Here is a 23,975-nt window from a genome sequence, read left to right as displayed (position 1 = left end):
TCCCCCACGTTGTGTTTTCCTCCCATTTGTACCCTACTCCTGTCATATTTACAAGCCCCTAGTTTTCCTTCTGCCTCCTTCTTCTTACCAGCCATCAGCCCCCTAAGGGCTCCCTGAAGGGGCTTTACAAAGTAATTCAGACTCAGGCCATTTATCAGCATGACTGACAAGGACCTCCCACCCAAACAGTACTCAAAACAGAAAGTACAAATCAAGGGCAGCTTACAACAACACATTCAGAAAAGAGACTTACTCAGCACTACCTTTGTTTCCCCCTCCTACCTGCCTTTGAGGAAAGGAATTTTCTTTCAAGTCTGGAAAAAGTGCTTCTTGCAGCATAAGTCTTTGCAGGGGGAACTCTGAAATCATCTATAGAACAGTAAATCACCAAGCAGGCTAACAGCGGCCCAGGTCCTCCCGTGGTTTCTTAATCCCTAAGAAATCCTCTCCTTCCTCCAGCTGGTAATAGGTCTTTTAGGAAGGCATAGAGAGCAAAGCATGGCCTGGGATGCTCTGGAACAGACACAAACCCCTTTTTTACATCCACTCGCATAGTGGTTGGGCTCAGCACAGCCCGTTTTTCTCCCATGGCTTGCTTTGCTCACTCCTTCCTCCTCCTGAGTTTCTCAAGTTCCCTTGCACTTTACAAGTTGTACTTCTTTGCTACTCTCCTTACCTTTTATCACGCCTAAACAAGACTAATGGCCAATATTACTGGTAATTTAATGCAAGGATAACATTATGCAGACATTTGCAGGTTTTCTTATAGAGAAGGAAACTCACTTAGCCTATGGCCCAAACTGAAGACAGTTTGCTCCATCCTCAAGTCAAATTTGAAGTGCTACAGGTACATTAACAGACTGCTGAGCTCAGCATTTTGCAACACAGCCAGTTCCCTTGTGCTTAAGGTCATACAGAGTAGCCTGCCCAAGCTGCCTTACAATCAGCTCAAAGTACAAGTAGGCTCAGTTGTGCGAGTCTGCAAAAGATCAGGGCTATAAAAGCAAACTAAGTTTCAGGCACGAGGTCTGCTGCCTGCACCAATAGCCCGGGTTACCTGCTCCCCAAGATAGGCGTGCGATGAGCCATATGGAAGGAGCAAGGTGTAGACACATTTATAGATCCTTAGGCTAGCCAAGATCATATCTTATCCTAACACAGGGGATGCTTTATTATTCCTTTCTCTGCCCACAGTGGTATGAAGTCCCTGGGGCTGGGGCTAATGATGTGGATGGAGTTCTACAGTTTTGAGTGGGAGATGGGATATTACTACTGGAGAACATCCATCATCTGGGAAGACTCACATCTGTTAAAGACGCTACTGAGGCCAGCTCTGCTCTGATGGTGGCCGTTGCCTCATGAGCACTCAGATACTAACCAAAGCCTCTCTACAGCCAGAGAGGGGCCTGTATGACCTCGGCAATCAGCTGATCCAGAGAAGAATAATCCTAAACCAGGAGTTTATTCAGACTCAAGGAAAAAGGGTACTAAAGTAGTCACACTATCGATCTTGTGTTACATGTACAAGCCTATATAAATGCCTATGCCTTTCCTCACTAAAGTAGCAGGAGCTTAGAGCAGAGGCCCAGCCTGCCTTGAGGAGCTTTCTCTTACCCTGTTTAACACATGCATTTAAAATACTATTAAACATGTTTCCAAGACTACTTGTAGTGCTCGCAGTTTACAGACTACTGCAAGCAGGTAGTCAGTCATATTTTGCAAATCATTAAATTTAATAAGATTGGTCTGAGCAGGCAGAGAAGCAGTACTATCAATCCTGTAACGGGAACTAGAAGGACTGATGGAACCATGCATGAACATACAAGAGTAAACAACCATAGGCCAGATTAAGCCAGGATGGATTTGGGCAGACAGCCTGTATCCACAATACAGAGCAGGAATCTACTTCCACAGAGAGATTTCTCTAGTCAATTTTAAATCCATCAATGAAAAAGCCCTCCCCTTTTTCCTACAAAGACTGCTATGCTATTTTAAGATGTGAACAAACGCAAAAATAAGTTTAAAATAGAGTGCTGGCAGAAAAAGGATTTTAGAGGTATCGAATATGCAACACTACCCTTTATAGCACCACTCCCAATAAAGCGTTTAGTGAATAAGTTTTAAACCACGAACAGCCCCAACTCATTCAATATACCATAACAGAGAATAAATTGACTTTGCTTTTTCAATTTACAGAATTCAAACACACTGAAAGTTTAGTTCTACAAAACCAAGCCACCTGGACAGTAGGGATACCTCCAGACTTTAAGGAGGTCCAAGTACTAGAAGCCTTTTCAGGTCTCTAAAAGAGCCAAATAAATTGTACAAGTGCTCTTAAAAAAAGTCTCAGCTTCTAACAGAAAACATTCCAGATAAGTCAGTATTTCACCAACAAATCTCTGTCCCCTCTTGTATATTGTCTCAAAAAAGAATTGGTATGTTTTCCTTTAAATGAAAATATAACAGCTACTGAAACACTGATTATTACCTTTCTGTACCTAGTGGACAGCACTGAGTCAGTCAATCAGGATGAGCTAACATAACATACCAATTTATTCAGCAAAGCCAAATATTTGATGAAGGACACACTGAAATTTAATCAAACAAGAACCACCTGGGAAATCCTGCCCTATGTATCAGTATCACCAAATAAAATCTTAAAATACATGTGTGTAAAAATACAGACAAAATGTGTAAATCCAAACAGTACATTAGGGTTCCACTGATCTGTGCAGAGAGAGTTAAAACGTGTGTGCATACACATGCACAGATGGAAATGTTACAAGATAGACATGGCTGTACTGGTACAAATCCAGCAAAGGGCCATGAAGATGATTAAGAGATTGGAGCATCTGACATACAAGGAGAGGCTGGGAAAGCTGGGATAGCTCAACCTCGGGAAGGCTCATGGGGATCTTATCAGTGTCTATAAATGCCTGATGGGAAGGAGTAAAGAAGACTGAGCCAGACTCCTCTCAGTGGCATCCAGTGAAAGGACAGGAGGAAAAGTGCATGAATTGAAATACAAGAAATTCCATTTAAACATGAAAATAAAAGGCTTTTCTACTGTGAAGGTGGTCAAACACTGGAACAGGTTGCCCAGAGAGGCTGTGGATCCCCACCTTTAGATATATTCAAAAGTCATCTGGGCTCATCTCCAAGCAACCTGCTGGAGGTGATGATCCTGCATTGAGCAGGGGATTGGACTAGACCAGCTCCAGGTCCCATCTCACCTCAACCATTCTGCAATTCAATTCCAACAGCAATGCCATTTAACGTAACTGTTGCATAGCTCTCTACATGTACTTGACCAACTACAAATCAACAAGGTGCAAGGTACCATTTTAGGGCATTTTAAACTGGAAGCAACTTCACTGTTCAAATAAAACACACATGATAAGGATAAGAGGAACTACTTCTTGCTGATTTGGGGGTGGGGGTTGGGGAGAGAGGTTCCATGGGGGTGGGGGTTGGGGAGAGAGGTTCCAAAGTCAGACTAAATGCTTTGTTTACTCAGGAGGAAAAACCAACAGCATATCTGTATTGCATTGTGCTTCGCCACTCCAACTTGTCATTGTATGACAAAATCAAAGAGAATGGCCTAGGTCCATTACAAGTGCCCTGGATGCCCAAAACAAACGCATTAAACTTTTTCTCTACTACAACATAGACGTAAATCAGTCACAAATGAAAAAGATGGTCTCACCTCAAAATCAATTCTTAACAACCTCTCAAATGAGAAAACAAACCTCTTTCACTTCCCAGCATTTGGGTATTTACTATCACACCGTCTTTCTTAAAAAGAATACTTGTCAGCTGTATGAAAAATCAATGTCTGCCCTGCCTCAGATGCATCCATCACCTGCCACAGAGCATCTACCAAATAGGCAAGTTGCAGAATCCATTTATGGTAGAGACATCCCCAGGCATCTACCTTGCTAAAGCAACATGACTGTACTCCACTGCTCATTCAGGGGCTAATCTGATAGGCAAGGCTGTTTATAACACACACCTGACTAGCTGCAAGGAGAAAAGGAGTATGAGCATACAGATGCGCATGCACTTGGGTCAGGGGCTTACTTACAAGAGTTTGCTTTTGCCTGAGAAAGCACAAAACTCATTCTGGGGGAGCAAGACATCCATATCCTCCAGTAAACCTCTAACTTATTCTGTTAAAAAGGTCGTGCACAGTCCCTAACCTAAAGGAGCTCCTCAAAGATAATTATAACCGCCTTCTCCCAACAACTCCAAGTTAAACCATTACTTACCTTGCACATACATCTCTACAATGAGAGCACAGTTTCATTTCTAACCCTGACCGCTACCCTTTAGCTACAAAAGGCAACAAGGGCAGAATTTGAGATACAAAACTGCCATACCCTAAAACAAATTCTGGAAGACACAAGCCTCAGTATAGAAGTTCTGACAGGTTTTTTTAAGTTTTGGGTTGGGTTTGGGGGTTTTGTTTGTTTGTTTTTAACCAGAGCGTGGTGGGACCACCAGTTCTCATTTCAGCTGGTTAGTAGAGGACTGGTATCTCTTCCTGGAAGGTAAAAAATAGGTAGGTCTACTCAATACATGTTTACGGATGACAGTCAAGATCTTACCAAACCTTCTAGAGAAGGTATCATTATTAACACTGGGAGTGAGGGGAGCCAGCCTGAAAACACACAGCACTTATACCGCTTTTCATCAGGAGATCTTGAAGTATTTCACAAGTGCTAATTAAGCCTCCCCAGACTCCTATGAAATAGAAAAGAAACATATATGCCATTTCCAAAAGACTTAATTGAGACATTGAAAAATTAACTTGGCCAGGGTTATAAAAGAAGATGGGGACAGAGCTTGGAACAGAAGACCTGAGCCTCCAAATCCCTGATTTAAGCATGTTACAAAATATTCATCTATTCCCTGCCTGTCTCACAGTGCAGAAATTCCTGAGAGTATAAAAAGTATTATGAAGGGAGCATGCTTCTCACACAATTTGCATGATTTCAGTACAACATTCAATAGGCTGCTTTGTCATCAAGGAACACTAAAGTTAGCTAAAAAGGGCAAGGTTTCATTTTCACCTGCGAGATTACAAAATGCAAGCACGGCAAGTCAGAGCTCTTCAATTCTCCTGGAAAACCAGGAGCAGAGAGAGTGCAGAGGGCTGCAATATACTTACTTCTAAAAGAATTAATTAACAGTGAAGTATCATAAAGGACTAGGGCAGGGGAAGACCTTGATTCATGTTCATCTTAGAATACATTTCCTTTAAATCATTTCCCTTGTGTAATTATACATATTTACAGATAATGTTCTTGTACTTGATTCGCTGTGCTATAAAATGACAATGTAAACATTTTCTTCCTCCTTAATATCTTTGGAATCAAAGTTATTATCTGAAGAGAGGTATCCTGGGGAACAGTATTCAATACAACAAATAATTCTTCATCTGTATTTACTTTCCGTTTGAAACATTAAAGTAGAAGGAAGGGAGCAGAAAGTCAAGGTTAAGCCCTACATAAATATCAGCTTGAATATGTGATTCCCACTCCCATTACCTTGTGCTATTTCATTACTGTGGCCTATGGACAGGTACTATCAAGAAACAGCCATTTAAGTTTCCAGGCTTCTCTTTTATTCTGAGTTCCCATTAAAAAAAAATAAAAAAATGTTAAGTGCCATCTCTTTCTGAACAGTTAAATAGTCACCGTTCTGACACAGATGTCCTGAAAAATAACAGCGTTTCCTTCCTGCGTGAATTAGATACCAGTGGAATCTAAATCCACAACAGTAAAAAGCAAATTTATTAATCCCACCATGCTTCTCCCAAATTTTTGGGACCTGTCACAAGCTTCTTCCACAACATAGAATCATAGAATCTTTTGGATTGGAAAAGACCTTTAACATCATCACGTCCAACCATTAACCTAAGAGTGCTAAGCTCACCACTAAACTATGTCCTTAAGTGCCACATCTACAGGTCTTTTAAATACCTCCAGGGATGGTGACTCCACCACTTCCCTGGGCAGCCTGTTCCAATGCCTGACAACCCTTTCAGTAAAGAAATTTTTCCAAATATCCAAGCTAAACCTCCTCTGGCGTAACTTGAGGCCATTTCCTCTCTTCCTATCTCCAGCCACCTGACAGAAGAGACCAGCACCCACCTCCCTACAACCCCCCTTCAGGTAGCTGTAGAGAGCGATAAGGTCTCCCCTCAGCCTCCTTTTCTCCAGGCTAAACAACCCCAGCTCCCTCAGACGCTCCTCATAAGACTCGTGCTCCAGGCCCCTCACCAACTCCTTTGCCCTTCTCTGGACACGCTCCAGCACCTCCATGTCTTTCCTGTAGTGAGGGGCCCAAACCTGAACACAGGACTCGAGGTGTGGCCTCACCGGTGCTGAGTGCAGGGGGATGATCACTGTCCTAGTTCTGCTGGCCAGACTACTTCTGATACAGGCCAGGATGCCGTTGGCCTTCTTGGCCACCTGGGCACACTGCTGGCTCATATTCAGCCGGCTGCCAGCCAGCACCCCCAGGTCCTTCTCTGCCGGGCAGCTTTCCAGCCACTCTTCCCCAAGCCTGTAGCGCTGCACGGGGTTGCCGTGACCAAAGTGCAAGATCCAGCACTTGGCCTTGTTGAACTTCATATGATTGGCTTCAGCCCATCGATCTTCAGCCTGACCAGATCCCTCTGTAGAGCCTTCCTACCCTTGAGCAGATCAACCCTCCCTCCCAACTTGGTGTCATCGGCAAACTTGCTGAGAGTGTACTTGATCCTCTTGTCCAGGTCATTAATAAAGATATTAAACAGAACTGGCCCCAGTACTGAGCCCTGAGGAACACCACTTGTGACCCGCCACCAACTGGATTTCACCCCATTCACCACAACCCTCTGGGCTCGTCCATCCAGCCAGTTTTTCACCCAGCAAAGGGTGCACTTATCCAAGCCACGAGACACCAGCTTCTCAAGGAGTGCGCCATGAGAGACAGGGTCAAAGGCCTTGCTGAAGTCAAGGAAGATAACATCCACAGCCTTTCCCTCATCCACTAGGCGGGTCACATGGTCACAGAAGGAGATCAGGCTGGTCAAGCAGGACCTGCCTTTCTGCACATGCCATGTCAGCGCACTCAAGATGAACCACTCCATAATCTTCCCTGGTACTGAGGTCAGGCTGACAGGCCTGTAGTTCCTCAGATCCTCCCTCCAACCCTTCTTGTAAATGGGTGTCACAGTGGCAAGTTGGACTATAATTAATTGGGATTTGAGGTTTTGTGATTGTTTATAAATGCGTTTACTACACAATGCTTTGTAGTGCATTCATACTTCTTGTTTGAATAAAAATCAGCATTATGTACGCAATTAAGGTCATCCTGTGCTTTGTTCGCTTTAACTAAAATAAAAATAGTAGAAAGCTGGGTGGGGAAACCAGTGCTGTTGCAATTAAATTGAATAATTGATTATTTGAAGCCCATTAAAGAAAAAAGGAGGTAAGAAAATAGACTGTGTTGTTTATCAGTCAACTTGAGGGAATTCATGCCTTCTGAAAATTAACTTCAATTCTTTTGTTATTGTTCTCAGTATTTACATTATTGTAGCATTAAAGAGAACAAATACTGAGTTTCTTCAAAACTGTCTCCTTTTTCTTTATACCCTCAGGCTTCCAATTAATTTTCCTTACTCTGCTCTTTCCTTTTTCAAGCCATATATAGTGCCCATTCATTCCTCCTGTGTCCAGTGTGTTTCCTGTAATGTGTGTCGGTGTTAGGTGATGTTCTAGGAATTTATTGTGGTGCAACAGCAGATGTGTGTGCCTGTGCGCTCACAACATATGCTTAATGAATATGCAAATCAGTTCCTGCTCTGAGGCCGTAAAGGTGAATGGATTTATTCAGAAATCCTCTCTAAATTCTCCTCTTCACTGCAACAACTCTCTGCTAATAAGAGTAAAGATGTAAGAAAAATTCAGTGATTAAAAATGTTTTAGCAGAGCTTTTTCTAAGACGATTTTTCTTAGAGTCTTCTGTCTTGAAAGTTAAATGTCATATATGCTTGATAGAGGGAAGACAGCACTGTGGTGCCTTTATACCATGCTGTTGGTGCAAGGAGGGGACCCCTAGCGAAAAGGATCTTCTAGTATCCTTGGGCTGCTGTCAGTGCATGGGTTTTGTTTTCTCAAGGCTGGTACTTAAGCTCATCCCAACCAGCCGTGGGTGCATCACAGGCCTGCCAGCTGCTGCTGCTGCCTGCTAAAGCACTTTATGCTGAGAATGCACACCAAGAATCTTGAAATCTCTAGAAAATCAGAAGTAGCGTGGCCAGCAGAACTAGGACAGTGATTGTCCCCCTGCACTCAGCACCAGTGAGGCCGCACCTCGAGTCCTGTGTTCAGTTTTGGGCCCCTCACTACAAGAAAGACGTGGAGGTGCTGGAACGTGTCCAGAGAAGGGCACCAAAGCTGGTGAGGGGCCTGGAGCACAAGTCTTATGAGGAGCGGCTGAGGGAACCAGGGCTGTTTAGCCTGGAGAAAAGGAGGCTGAGGGGAGACCTTATCACTCCCTACAACTACCTGAAAGGAGATTGTAGGGAGGTGGGTGCTGGTCTGTTCTATCAAGTAACTAGTTGCACCAGAGGAGGTTTAGCTTGAATATTTGGAAAAATTTCTTTACTGAAAGGGTTGTCAGGCATTAGAACAGACTCCCCAGGGAAGTGGTGGAGTCACCATCCCTGGAGTATTTAAAAGACCTGTAGATGTGGCACTCCAGAACATGGTTTAGTGGGCATGGTTGACGGTTGGACTCAATGATCTTGAAGGTCTTTTCCAACCTAAATGATTCTATGATTCTAACTGTCTGCTTGCAGGGTCAAGTCTAAGCCACCGTACAATTCTTCACAACCCTCCCTGATCACCTTACAGAGTTGTTTGCACAGCTCACTCTGCCCAAGTATCCAAACTTTTGCTCATATGCCTACTTTATCAATTCTGAGCTGATATTGTACAAAAAAAGGAGAGGCAGGGTATTGCACAGTTATGCACAGACCAGCTCATGACTGCAAAGCAGCAGACAAAAGCCCCCACCAGTACACTCATGCAGTCAAAAACAGAAGCCCCCAAATTATTGTCCAGCTCTTACTGGTGAGGGGCTTCCTTATCCACAAAGGTAGACTAAGAAAAAAGTAATATTGTTAACTTCAGTTTTAAAAAAAAAACAAAAACAAAACCCACAAGCTTTCTGAAGGGTATTAATTAGCATAACAGAAGGTTGTCCACAAAACCCTGTATCAATCCTCTTGTAGATTTGACTTAAAAAAAAAAATTACCTGATCACATACTCTTTTCTGCCTTGGGACCTTTTGTTGTTCTGTGCAAAAGATGGATGGTACTTACTGAATGAACAGCTATTCAATATTTTGTTTTATTCTTATTGTTAGCTCCGTGGCCCCATGCATTATTAACTGCACGCTATGCAAACTGATCTCCAGAGAGGATTATTAATTTCCTCTCAGATTTCTCTACAGCTATAGAATTTCTGTTCCTTCACAAACATTCACAGATGCACTCACCACCCCACTTCACAGCACTGCGTTGCACCCTTCCCGTTTCAGATGAGGGGGAAGAGAAGAGAGATGAAGGGAAGATATCCATGTTAATTCCACGTTCCCATCTGAAGCACCCAGGGATTTTCAGGGTCCTCAGGAACCTGCATCAGTCCCATGCATGAGCAATGATTTCTGCTGCAGAGGTGACTTCTAAAGCCCTTTTGGATGTTACATCCAGGGCCTCAACACAGGGCCCACTGGGATAACAGCTAGTGCTCGCCCACTGAAGCCTGGCTGAGAACAACTTACCCAGAATTATTTGGGAACTTTGATACAGAAATAAGACATCACATGCTTAACACGCCTTCTCTCTCCGACTTGTACATTATGTATCATTTTTAGCACCTACAAATCCTGCATGGCACTTACAGTTGTTTTTTTGTTTTGGTAGGGGTTTTGGGGGTGGGTTTTGTGTTTTGGGGTTTTTTTGGGGGGGTGTTGTTTGGGGGTTTTTTGGTTGTTGTTGTGGGGGTTTGTTTTGTTTTGTTTTGTTTTTTTTTTAAATACTGCGCTCCCTATTCGCACCCAGGTTAGATCAAGTCTGAATACAGATTGGGGGGAGTGGGGGAGGGAGTGGGAGGAATTTGGAGGGGGATGCGATGCAATCATGCAATCTTGACTTCACCATAATGCTACTGATATTTAACAGATATGCAACAGATAATCAGATGAATTAAAAACACAATTGAGAAGCATTAGTATGTGTTAGCATCACTTACACTTATATGCTAAATACAGCATCCTCTTTTTTTCTTGCTGTACCTCCTCCTCTTTTCCCTCTTCAACAGCATAAGAAAGTTAGAAATTTAGAGAAAAAACCTACAGTGGATTATTCAATTTGTTTTCTCGTAGAGTGCAGTACTTTTTTCCTCTACAGAAGGTAGTCAATTATTTTATCCTGTCTAAATTAAAATTACTCAGGCAATAGTTTCCACCATTTCCTTTGGGACACAATTCCACAACCTCATTGATCTGCAATAAGATTTTCCTAATGCTCAAAGTAAATTATTCTCTTGTTTTAATCTCATTCTATTACTCTTGGTGCACATTAAATAATTCTCCCTTCTTCCCCTTGCTTTCCTCTGAGGTGCTCTCCCTTTCACAGCTCCATTCTCAGTTACAGGTCCAAAAGCTAAATGCATTTAGATATTGTAAATCTTCCTTCAAAAGGGAAGAAACTGCTGTCACTTTTAGGTACTCTCAATATTTTAATTTGTCACTCTTGGGAATGAGATGATGTTTAGGGCTGAGGGGAATGTTCCAGACAGAAAAAAATCCCAGACATACACTTTTTTAGACTATGTACACAGCAGGTGGCATATTCTGCCTTGAGTGTACTTACTTTTTTTCAAATTCATATTCAGTTGCATGCAAATATGCTGTCAGTTGTCAGTCCTCAAAAATCTCAGCATTAATCACTCCCAGATTTCTCTCATCCACTCAAAATAACTTTGTATACATTTACTCTGGATCTATATTGCAATACTTCCCAAGACTGGGGCTAAATTTCTGCCTGCAGTTCTTAAGTCCAATATTATTTCTCCAATTCACAGTTCTTTAAAGTTTACCTTCACTAAGAAAAACTTACAAAGGAACTATTTCTAAATTTCTCATGAAATTTAATGGAAATTGTATCTGAAGTCTGATCCCTATGAGCAATCATTCTGCCATCCCCTATACTATAAGGAAGCACGTTATGGGTAAATTGTTATATACACTACATAATCCAACCACTCATTCTGTAGTGTCTTTTAAATTTTGACAGGAATTACACTTGGCAAGCAGGATAACGCTCCAAACTTGTATCATGTCTTGATAATGCTTCTGTTACTTCCTGTGTGCTCCGGGTCCCAAGCATCTGCAAGTCACCCTGAAGCCAGTAATCACTGGGAATTATACTAAGTGACACAAGGAAGTTTAGTACTTCTTCCAGTGAAACTCTGTCATGTAGCATTGTTAGCAATAGAAGCTCATCAGCACAGAGCTTTTGGGGAGGGTGGGGGGAAATAACACTTTCTGCTTTCTTGCCAGGAGACCTCTTCACATCAACACAGGCCTAGGAACCACTGGAAGGAAGAGAAAGCCTCAAAAAGAAAAAAAAAAAAAAAAGGGGGGGGGGGTGTAATTTAGTAGGGACAACTGCCGAATGACCTTAAAACACCACCAAGACCTTGTTCCAAAACATTACTTCTCAGCCATTTTGAGAAATAATTTTGTATTATTGCTAGAAAAGCATCAAAATGCAAGAGTAAAACAGATGTCCAACGCAGCTATACTCCGTATGCTGATTCTTTACCCTAAACATGCACAGAAGTGTTAATAAGCACATTATAGAACATTAAGAACTTTGGCACATGGAAAAGCTTTATAATAAAAGATGCAAAGTTGAGAGTTTACTTCAAAAGGGTTATTTTTGCTTTGTAGGTTCATTTAAGGACAATTAATTATACTTTCTTATTTTTGCAGGCTCTGGCCTTGGCAGTCTCCAGGGTTATCCCTGTGCCAACAGAGACAGTGTGTTTATTTCCAAGCTTTCCACTTCTCTGATTATTGCTACCACGTGCTGCTATCTGTTAGTACATACACCATCTCCCATTTTTTTAATCATAAAAATATATTTACTGTTTGTCTAGGAGACCCTATTGCTAACAAAAATAATTTAGTCAGGAGCTGGAGCAGTGTTTTGACTACAATTTTCATAGTAGAAATCCCTTTTAAAAGTACACCTAAGACTCCCTACAAGATTTATTGAAACCTATTATTTTGTACTAGATTATATGGATATTTTTTTTTCCAATTCATGCTGGAATATTTGAATCTTAAGAACTGCAGGGGAACTGCTTGTTTTAGAACAGCTGTTTTCCTGCAAATTGATTTTCAGATCACATTTGTGGGAACTTTGCAACTGGTCCTAGATTTAATGAATCTTATACCCCCCCGTGCCCCCAAAATTAAATAGCAGGGCCAATTCAACTAGGCAGTATCCAAACAATCAGCAGCATCCCTGGCAATAACTATATGCACATGTTTGTATGCAGCAGTAACATGAAGTAACTGTCTGGGTCACTGCCAAGAAAACCAGCCATCGCTGCCTCTTTACCTGCCTTCTGCAGGCAGGACAAAAGCAGAGTGCTGCAGGATGCCTCCCAGAGATCCATTTGCCCTAGAAGGAATGAGTCTGTGCTGGCAACAAACAGCCAGACCACAGGAGCAGCGAGAGCTGGAAGCCACCAATCTAAAAGTCAAATGTATCAGAAGATTCATCCTGTTTAGTCAGAGCCAACAAGGCAACAAAAAGGTCTGCCTCAAACCAACACTGACATTCAAACAAATTTTTTTTGAAGGGAAGGAGCAAAAATGAGCAATCGGCTTTAGCTCGCTGATGGATGTAACAACTTCTGGACGTTTAGTTTTGTTGAGCTGCTGTACAAAACTGCGTCACATCTGGGCTGCCTGGCACAGGCTCCCTACCAGGTTCAGCGAGGCACTGAGGTACCCAGACATCGCTGCTATCCTGATGAGCTACTCTGGTACAGACAGGGACGGATAGCAGTGTTTTTCAGAGGGTAAATATATCAAAGTCTTTTCCTTTTGCATGCTTATTCTTTTTCATTACCGACATAAACAATGTGCAACTGTAGTGTGAACACAGAAACAGATCTCCAAAATATCAGCTGAGCTAGATTAACAATAGGGAAAACTGCTTCTATCATGTTTTAGGCCCTTAAAATACTAGTGACTGGCAAATTTAGCATATAAATCTCACACACTTTTCTAAGCGAACCTAGAATTGGCTACTAGTAAATTCAAAATATTCATATCAGTTTGGTTTATGAAGAAATATGTTCAACCAGTTTAAGAAAACGTCACTGTGAAATTAAGTAAGGACAATTAAAACTAGGAACTACAGCCCACGTTTCAGTCTAAGAACCAAAATTCGCAGCAACAAGCTATCTAGCAATAACTTTGGCTGACAGTTAACTTACAGTAAGGGAGATGACAGAGATGATGGCAGTGCCAGCCATCCTCCCAGTCTGCGAGCATCAGGAACAGCAGCCAATTCCTGAGCTTTACTTTACGTCTGCTTCCTCCCTATTTCTATCCTGTCAGGCTCCTCTTACCTTTCATGTTTCTTTTCATACTCACTCCCTTCCTCTTCCTACTGCTGTAATCTCATCATACTTACCTTCTCATCACCTTCTCCATAACTAAGCCCCCACCCAAACACACCAGCATCTCGTCAGCTGCCACCCTTGCTGCTTGGCTGCGACATTGCTCCTGTTTCTTCTGTTGTTTCTCTCTTGTACAACTGCAAGATGAAAACGTTCTTCAGGGTACAAAAATGAATCATTTGTGCCTCTGAAGCATTTAACACAGTTGGCTCTTCAGATGTTTCAAAGTTACTATACAATAAAGCAATCATATTAGGTTTAACAAACAATAAAGAGGAAAAAAGGGACTTTCTATTAAAGATGCTCGCTTAGGAGAGATTACTTGATACCGTTACAAACCGACAATTGCCTATCAAGTCCAGAATGAGAAGGAAGATAACAAGCTCTTCCGCTTAGCCAGCTTACAAACACGCTCAAGCTAAAGGCTAGAGAAAGCAGGTTCCCCTGCTAGAATAGAAATGCAGGTACCTGCACCTCTTGCAAACACATGGACTTGCATGGAAAACACTAGAAATCACCTGTGAATGTTTATATTGTTCCTAAGAACTGAAAAGCACCAAAGAAAGAGAACAAAGTAGTAAAAATTCTTGACACCAGCCCAATGCAGTCAAATGTGGACTTACATATACACAGCCTCTTGGCTTAGTTTTTTGGTTGTGGTTTTGTGGTTTTTTTTTCTTTTGGGTTTGTTGTTTTTTTTTTTGAGGGGGGTGTTTGGTTTTTTTTTATATACCTCTTCCAGCCACACACATGGGGGGGTGTGGGGGGGAAGTAAAAATGTGAAATATTTCACCGAGAAGCAACTGATTGTGGTGGAAATGTATTACACTTTACAGTTTCATCAACAACTGTTTCTATTAGAGCACTGAATTCACACTTAGAAATGTAGAATAAGACTGGGCCTGACAGCACATAAATGGGTGCACATTGACAGACATATCCCTGTTCTGGAGAAATAAACCATCAAGCACAGCAGCTTCCCATCTTGCCGACAGAAGTGCTCTTCTGCTTATCCAGCAAATACTGCTGCAATTCCAGTAAGTGTATTTCTAAAGGAAGACAGACCCATCTATATAGCAGTCAAATTGCTTTAATTCCCTTCTTCCTCCCCCACTTCACCTTCATGCCCTACTTCTACTAGGTGGTCACAACCATACATGCTTTCTGCCAAGCAATACTTTTGCCAGCCTTCATTACCTTCTTAAACAAAACCACATGCCACCAATACCACTCAGCTCCATGCTTTTTCACTAGGAAACTGAAAGCACACTGCACAAAATTGCTGTATTTGTCTATTTAGGCCTTTTTTTACCCCCACCTCTGTTACTGAGGGGCTGACCTTTGAGTTGATCGTAAGGGAATGAAGATTCACACTCACACAGATTAAGGTCATTCCAGGAACAGCGACAAATTCAGCAGTACTGGAGTCAAAAGCACAACATTTCAAGAATATCATCCCCAGTACAGCACGAAGCCCTACTTCTGCTCAAGCAGGTAATGATATTTTCTTCAAATTCAAAGACAGAAGGATTGATCCCCAACATAAAAATGGATCAACCCTGGATTAAGTTGTAATACTTGATATTTTTGTTCTTTACAACACTGCAGAGGACAAGTAGTGAAACAGCCCTCCTTTGCTCAATGTACAGCTGAATTAGCAGCCAAGAGCTGCTTCCCAGTGATTTAATATAGCCACTACCTAGGAATGAAGCTGAGATTACAACAAGGATGTACATGAAAAAAATGTGGTAAACAGTTTCCTCTGTTCTGTCAGCTCTGAAGACATTTCAGCTAACAAAACATGAGATATGGGATACTTTGAGCATTTCCAGAACAAAGGAAAAAGCATAGCTGAATAAAGAGGTTTGCATAACTGTAGGTTGCTCAGGCTGCAGCACTGATCTGTGCCCACACAGCATCATCAGCTGTCAAACCCCACAGCCTTTCTGCGAGATGAACTCAAAAATATCAAGGAACAAGAGCCAGGTCCCATCCTCCCAGAATTCATAAGCAGCTCAATCATTCTTTAACTACATGAGCTACACCACTTCAAACCGCAGCAGAATTCACCAAGTTGGCCAAGTCCATAGTCCCAGAGGGATCTAGCTGGAGGAAAAGAAGAAATCAAGCAGCTGGTCTTAGATTGATTTACAAGCACTAGTTAAAAGAAAACAAGAAAGCCAGAGGAGACCAAGCACTAAGTAGGTTCACTCTTCCTGGCATTTCTTGTCCTATTTACCAGGTCTTGTTCTCAGGTGGATATGTTTGTGCTCCCCAGAATTACATCATCTTTAACTGTGGCATTAAACACTTCCAGTCTTCTTTCTGCAAAGGTCCTCGTTTTCTTGAACATGCAACGCCCTGCCATCCAGCTTGCAAAGTATCCAACATCTCTGAACCGTGGTATGATAGATGGGATGTATTTATCAGATATTAAAAAACCAAGTGGGTCTGATTAAATGATGTATAGTCTGATTAAGACATAGTAATTGTCTCCTCTACCATGAAGATATATGATCTTTAGAGCTTGCAATAATGAATGCTAGAAGCAATTGCTTGTTATGTAATTATGAGTGTACAGAAAGATAGGGCCAGGTTGTAACAAGTTCTCACCAATGCCATCACAATATTCACCTTCTTTGTGTGTCTGCTTGGGGGTGCGTAGGGTTGCTCTTTTCCTCTGGGTTTGCCTGGAAAGAACAGGGTGGTGGGAGGCAAGTGGCATTCAAAAGCAAGGCAACACAGGGCCAGGAGGGTGATAGGTCAAGAGATGGGTAAGGATTTCCCCAGAAAAGCAGGTAACATCAAAATTAAATTATATCCAAGTAGTGCTAGCCAGCACAAACAGGGAGAGTACCATCAGAAGAAAAATTAGAGAACTAGGAAACATGAGTGATACCAGGAAAAAAAAGTGACTCTTGGCCAGATATGCTTGCTTCAATGAGCCAAGTAATACTGCTCCATAAAACGTTCAAGAAATACCATAAAAGCCAAGTATACCATATTATTCTCAAGAATGACAACACAGAGCCAAGAAACATCAACCCACAAGCTGTTCTTTGTGGAAGTGGAACCCTCAGCTACCAAGGCACAGCAGGTTTCTTGCATCGCAGTGGGAAATCTGGATTACAACCTGGGTCAGTTTATAACAGCAAGTGACCTCTATATGCTGCCGCTGTTTAAAATATCTGCAAGGAAAGCCTCAGCTATGAATATAGCTACAATCACATTTTAGAAGCTCCATTACATATTTTATCTACGCATTGCAAGACACCAAGAAAACAGACTGAAGCACTTTCCATAAAAAAATAAAGAAATCTCTCTCTAAAGGACATATGCTTTTTATAGCAATACACACCCGCACTCCTGCTGCTCGTCACCCAAACATCATATGAGTTTTTATGAATGTTAACTAGGCTTCAGTATTTCTAGAGCTAAACAGATAAGTATTATTGCTCTTACTGCTCACATTAGTGAGCAAAGCCGTATATACCTCAGTCAGATTTTGGTATGTGGATTTCAGATGACATCTGGGGTTTTCTGGCTTTTTTTGTGTGGTGGTTTGGTTTTGGTGTTTTGTTGGTTTTTTGTTTTTTTTGTTTTTTTTTTTGGGGGGGGGGGTGTTGGTTGTTTTTTTGTTTTTTTAAATTAGGGCCCTGTTAAGTAAGTCTCAAATTTGCTCGTTGCCAAAATATTTAAGCTCCGGTGCTAACATTGCACACCTCTCCATTCAACACTTTTCATTCAAGCAAAGAACAATACCTGCCAATACACATCCGTTTACCTCAATTATAAAATTACAGTGAAAATTACCAGAGACATAAAACAGCTATTATGATAAATAAGGAGCTTAAAAAAAAAAACAAACCATACACATACAGAGAAATCAGAGAGATCCTGATCCTTCTATGCTGAATGTTATTCAGAAGAAGGATTGCCAGTGCAATGCTGAACAGATCAGTCCATTTCACTTTCTTCTCTCCACTTAACTGGATTTTTTATACAAAAGTAATTGTTCTGATAAGATACAACCCTTGTCCGTATCTTTTGAGGTTCACAAAGCCTCAGACCTACATCTTTACCACTATTCGAGTTTCCATGGTAACAGATGATGGTGCCTTCTAAAAAAAATACCATAATATTCTACAGTAAGTGTCCCAAATCATTCCCATAATATTAATGAAAACTAGAGCACGTGGGCCTGCACATAGAGCACAACAGACTAGAAAAGTACAATTAAAGAAAAGAGAGCTGAGAGACTTTCAGAAGGGTGGATGGTAAGAAAGGGCTCTGGGTTTGTAAAAGAGAAGGATTATGTCTCAGAGATTCACTAAGGCCTTTATACACACAGTGACCTTTTGTTGCCACTGTCGAAATAGGCAGTTTTACAACATCACCTTTTTAATATTAGTTGTTTATGTATCAGAAAACAAATCAAGCCAGCCAGGAATGAAAAATAAAGTTGAATTGTAGTGCTAACAGCTCCCCAGAGGGAGTGAAAAGTGATTATTGAGTTAAATGGCTGCATTGTTAACAATTGCCACACAGAGTAGCTTGCTCAGAAAGATCCGTTTTTCATTGCCAATTTACTGACAGCAAAACCTGCGAGTAAATGAACTCCTAGTAAATGAATTAATCTTCCCCCAAAATTTCCTCCCAGTTTGCTCCCTTGCTCCCCTCTCATCTTCCTTGGACAAGCCACATGTAATGAACTATCAGTTGCTGTAACTTTATGATGTGGCAGCGGTCTTTGAAAGCAGCCAGCTACACATCCAAACCTTCAGGAGTGCTGCCAGAGCGCAACAAGGAGTGGTATAGGGAGAAAATTAAAGCAAACGCTGACATCAGAAGAAAAACAAGTGTCAAAGTAGGTGTTCAGGTGAACAGTCCCAATGTAAACCCACTGTCCTACTTTCCCCCGAATGCTTTTTCACAGCTCTATTCTCCACTCTGTTGTGCTAAAAATGCTACAGTCTGTTTTGTGTGCAAAGTGCACAGCAACTGCAAGAACACTCCACATATTTGGTGGGAGAAAAACTGCACACATGCTTTAAGGAAAAAACTTCAAAGTTCCTTAATTTCCAAAATCCTGAAAGAACTGGCAAATTCTGGAATTACCTGGTGTTACTTCTGTCTCTTCTATGGGAAAGTAGAGGAATTAAATTAGTAGCTGACCCTAAAGTTCACAAAAAGTTTAGAACCTCAAAAGCATACCTCCAGTTATAAATAAATACAGAGACTGCAGGCAACTGAAAGCAATTGCTGGGGAGAAGAGTTATAAATAGAGCAATACAGAAATTACATAAAGAAACAAGTGTTAACCAGCTCCCTCAATATGAAACGAGGTATTCCAGCAAGAAGCCATCAGCCTTCTGCCGTCGTTTAGTAGTATTCCTAATTTTATGTTGTGGATAATAAAAAGCAGCAGCAGCTGTGCAAGTTGGGTAGGAATTGAATACCATTTTGTCTTGACTTGTGTCTTTCCTACTTCTTAGCCCAACTACCATATAATAATAATAATAATAAAAAAACAGAGCCAACTTCTTGCACAGTGATTTTTCGGGATGTTTAACAAAAGGCTGCTGAATAAACGCATTAGGCTTTGAAAAATAACTCAGAGACAGGAGGTATTTGCATCCTAATAGTTATGGAGACAGCACCACCTGATGGAAGATGCGAAAATGCACCGATGGCATTAAGTGGACTCTCTCCAAACTTCACTGAAATTTTAGAGATAAAGTGCATCTGAAAAACTTTGCTTTTTACCATAAAAATATCAGCTATATGAACAGAGTCCAGACCATTACACTTCACACCAGATATGAAGTCCAAGAGGAAAAAACTTTCTTTTAACTTCAATAATAGAAGCAGCTCCAAAAACATTGTTAAAATCAGCTCCTCTTAACTTTGAATGGCAAGAAGGGCACTAAAATAGGAGGCGGAAGGTGATACTAATGATTACAAAACCTCACGGTCACTATTCCCACTGAACTGATGATTAAAACCAAATATTTCATGGCTTTCTGAAAATAATGAAAGCATCTGCCTAATCCCTAAATTTGCATGTGTTTAGCTCACATTATATTGTTAGTTCCCTCAAATACAAAGTGTTTTCTGTCCCCTTAAAAGTTTGCCATTTTCACAGAACACTCTTCTTTCCAAGCATCTGGCTAAATGATTCATCAAAAGCAGAGGATCTAATCTCAGTTAATATGACATGTATCAAGAACACGAACACACAGTCGGAAGAGAGAGAAAAGAAAAAAAATAGCTCCACATATTGCTTACTCAATGAAGAAGCTATTTAACTAGGTTAGATTTCCCAGCTTTTCTAATAAATCTGTGGATCTGTGCAGTTGCCTAGCAATGTAAACAAGATACCACGGTGGTGTCAAACCATGCGGGATCGATTACAACATCTACTTCACCGGGCTGACCGGGGGGCTCCTCTGCCTGCCCGGCCCCTCTCACCCCAAACTTTCTTTTGAGCCATGCTGCCCTGAAGAGAACCCTGGAAGGCAGGTATACGCAGTCCTCTGGCTGCAGCAGCTCCTACACCCTGCACTAGTCCTGTTTTAAAGAAGCTAGACAAAGTCATTCGAGCTCTCAGTTTTAACTAAGAAAAATCTTCCGCTGTTTGAGATAAACTAAACGTAGGCTTTGTGGTTTCATGCCTTCAAGTTGCAAGCACTGAGATTTATCCCTATGCTAAGCAACGTTGCACTGGAAATTTTGACTCATCTTTAAATATACAGATAGGGGGAAAAAATTGATTGAAAAAAAAAAAAACCCAAAACTTAGAAAGCTAGATACATGAAGTCAAGAGAGAAGAAAGTTACAACTGTTTATTTTTTTAAGAAAAACTGCAGTGAGAAAATGTCATAACACAAGATCCAAGAGAAAAAAAACCAAGACCACACGTATCTGGTTTGCCTACAAAACAGCACAAGAGAAGAAAACTAGCTCTATAAGCACCTGTCATCTTCAAGTAATTCAAACGATGCCTAAAGGAACTTGTAGAAGGGGAGAAATAGCTGGCTACTATTAATGTACACATACCAGGGAGCAAAGCATTCCTTAACATCAGAGTGGCAGAGAAAGTGACAACTGGGAAGGAGTCCGTCCGAGAGCAGAGCCCCCCCGAGAAAGTTACTCGAGCCGTGAGATACGAGGGCCGAAAGAGCCGCCACTAAACTTCTGAGAGCAACCCCAAGCCCTTCGCCTGGCTGGAGGAGAGAAGCAGCGGCTGCTGGCGAGCCGAGCTGCACATCCTCCAGCAGCGAACTCCTGCCCTGGGCTCGGAAACACCGTTGACCGCAAAAAGGACTCCCGTGTCGCGAATCCCAGGCTCAAGGCGACGCTTTCATCCCCCACCACACGCAACTTTCCGAGGGGCGAGCCTCCCCAGTCCGAAACGCAGATCCCGCTGCTGCCAGCCCTCACCGAGCAGGCTCCCCCGCCGAGCCGGGCGCCCGCGGCAAACCCCGCCGGAGCCCCGCGCTGGTCCCCGGGCACCGCCGGGGCTTCGGCCGGGCACCCGCCGCGCTGGCGAAACCGACTTTTAACCTAGACCGCTCCTTCCCTCGCCCACCAGCCGCCTTCCGAGGGACGCTCCCAGCCCTGCCCTGCCCCGCTCCGGGGCTTTGCACGGGGAGCTCCCTGCCAGGCCGAGGGGCCGGAGGAAGGGATGAGGTGAAGAGTTTAGGCTGCCGGGGAGAGCCGCCTGCCCCGCGGCCGGGGAGATGCCCCGGGGGAGCCGGGCGGGGAGGCGCCGGCGGGCAGAGCCGAGCCGCGCCGCGGGGGAGCGGGCAGCCCCGGCGGGGCCGCGGGCGGGCTGGGCGGCACTCACCTGCGAAGACCTGTCCCTCCGCCTTGGGCAAGAGCTGCAGGAGAAAGACGATCGCGGCGACGCCGGTCATCCTTCCCCGGGAGTTCACCTGCCCTCCCCGCTGCCGCGGTGCCGCTGCCTCCCTGCCGATATCCCCCGCATTGGTGGCTCGGGCGCGGCGGCGGCCCCGGCAGCCGGGAGCCGCGGTGCTGCTCGGAGGAGCCGCCGAAGTGGCGGCGGGAGGCGCGGGGGGAGCGGGCGGGAGGCGGGCGGGAGGCCCCCCCCGAGCCCGGCGCCGGCCGCGCCCGCGCAGAGCCGGCCCCGCTGCCCCGCCGCGGCGAGGGGGCAGCAACCCCGGGTCCCCCCTCCCACGGATTGAAAGGCTTCCTCCGTGCCTGCGCTGGGGGCTGGTTTGGGCTTTCTTGGGTTGGTTTGGCTTTTTTTTTTTTTTTTTTTTTTTAATATATCCCTATTCAAGCCCAGCTGCACACACAAAAATCTCCTATCGGCAGCGGCTGAAGTACAGCATCTCGCCAGCAAATCTAGGCTTCCTGCTCCTGCCCTGTTTCCAGCGGGGATGGAGAGCGAATGCAGGGTTCTTGCATGAACCGGAGGACTGGAATCGCGGCTGAGCGCGGCGATGGGAAGGGAAGAAGCGACCCTCTGCTAGGGCCAGGCGGGGGAGAAACTGCAGGCTTCAGGGGGGTCCTTTGTTAGAGCGGCTGTTACGAACAGCTTACAGGCATTTGCAGCTGAAAATAGTAATTTTCATGATTATTCGCTTTACTTTCGAGAGAGTTAACTGCTAAATTCCTAATCGCACCGCGTACTGCTGCACTCCTAGGCTTTTACACAGGCAGACAGACAATCTTGAACAAAATTCCACTGGCAACTTCTTTTCCAAAGAAACATGTTTCTCTTCGGGGGGGAGGGGGGGGGGTGGCAAAAAAGAGGAGACATATCAATATCGATCAACCACCCGAGCTCGAATCTGCTCGGGAGAAGGAAAGCGCTGACCACCCGGATAAAGCACCTCTTTAATCATCAGCACAACGGGGAATCATTTTAGACGGGAACTCAACTTTGGGAAGCCATTCCAGCGGTGCTGGGCACGCTTTTACCCACAGCGCTTTAGATTTAAGGGAGCGCTGTTCCCTCATTAAATCCAGCATCGCTCTTGGCGTCCTCTAACCTCCCCTCCCTGGGGTTCTTCCCAGTCCCGTGTGCCCCCCCCAGCCCAGCCCCGGCCGAGGAGGGCAGCGGCCCGCAGGGGGGGGTGTTGGACCGGCGGTGGCTGCCGGGGAGGGAGGTGCCTCCCCCAACCAAGGTGGCTGCGGGGCTCGGGGCGGCGGCACAGGCCGGTCCTCGGGTTTCGGTTTGGCCCTGTCCCAAACCAGGAGAGGAACCGGTAACGCCGATTTGCATTTAAAACTACTAGTTTGCATTTCACGTGAAGCGCTTGAGAGCCCCAGAGACTTAAAAGTATGAAGATGGTTGGCTTTTAGGGCTCTGGATGCCTTCAGGACCCATCCCGACACGCTGTCTTACCCGAGGCAGGTTCCTGCCCCCGCGAAGGCACCTCGGGTGGGAGCGCAGCAGCCCCCCGCCCCTGCAAAGGCCGTGCCACCCTGAGGGCAGCAGCGAGAGGACGATCAGCCGAGAGCAGAGGGAGGGCGTTTGCTTTGCCAGCACAAAGCACAGGTCTAGCTGCTCCCCAGCCAGCTTGTGTTCGATGAGTAGGAGAGACCCAAAATAGCTGCGGTGGTCATCGGGTGAGAAGGCTTATGGTTTTAGCAGTGAAGGGCCAAGCTTGACATTTTGAAGTCAGCACTGAAGAATTTCCCATTGCAACCCTTGTCCTGTCAAGCGAGACCACTACCCTGCTAGTCAATGGAGACATCAGTTTAGAACCAATACCTCCCCCCCAGTAGTAGTCTGCACCCCTATTCAGAGCTGAGTTTGAGGTCCACACATCTCACTCAAAACCAAATCCCCCCCCAGTCCAAAAAAGCCCTCCAACCAATGAAACATGGTCCTTTCTTCAGGTGTCAGCATCGCTTAAAAATTATGGTATGCCACTATCTTTTGCGGAGTAAAAGGACAAATCACAAATAACTATACAATTAGAGATAAAGGGAAAGCAGAGAGCAGAATGTCAAGGAGAAAGAAAACATCACTAAGTAGTGTACTAGGTAGTAGAAACGATCCAGCCAGCACAGTAGACACGGTCAGAAACTGCTGCAATAATTCCGTATCAATGCAAATTGCTTGGACCATAACAACACAGAGCCTTGAAACACAGAGATGGTGCTGGCAAAAAGTGAAGAAAACAGTAGCAAAGAACAAGCTGCAAAAAAACAACCCTAAATCAAGCGATCACCAGTTG

The 23,975-nt window shown here is 43.8% G+C and overlaps 1 protein-coding gene across 2 annotated transcripts in view; it reads right to left on the bottom strand.

The window, feature by feature from the left end:
• PTPRT (protein tyrosine phosphatase receptor type T) overlaps window positions 1-21,821 on the bottom strand; it is a 485,911-nt gene extending 464,090 nt beyond the window's left edge. For both annotated transcript variants that reach the window (XM_049816979.1, XM_049816980.1), the window contains exon 1: window positions 21,611-21,821. In XM_049816979.1, coding sequence (XP_049672936.1) covers window positions 21,611-21,680 — 70 coding nt within the window. In that variant the 5' untranslated portion in view covers window positions 21,681-21,821. The remainder of the gene's footprint in view (window positions 1-21,610) is intronic.
• Between the last annotated feature and the right edge of the window lie 2,154 nt (window positions 21,822-23,975).

The sequence above is a fragment of the Accipiter gentilis genome, chromosome 14 (genome assembly GCF_929443795.1).
Source record: "Accipiter gentilis chromosome 14, bAccGen1.1, whole genome shotgun sequence".
NCBI classification, from domain to species: domain Eukaryota; kingdom Metazoa; phylum Chordata; class Aves; order Accipitriformes; family Accipitridae; genus Astur; species Astur gentilis.
Note: the sequence above shows the minus strand (reverse complement) of the source record. Positions and strands in the feature narration are given on the sequence as shown.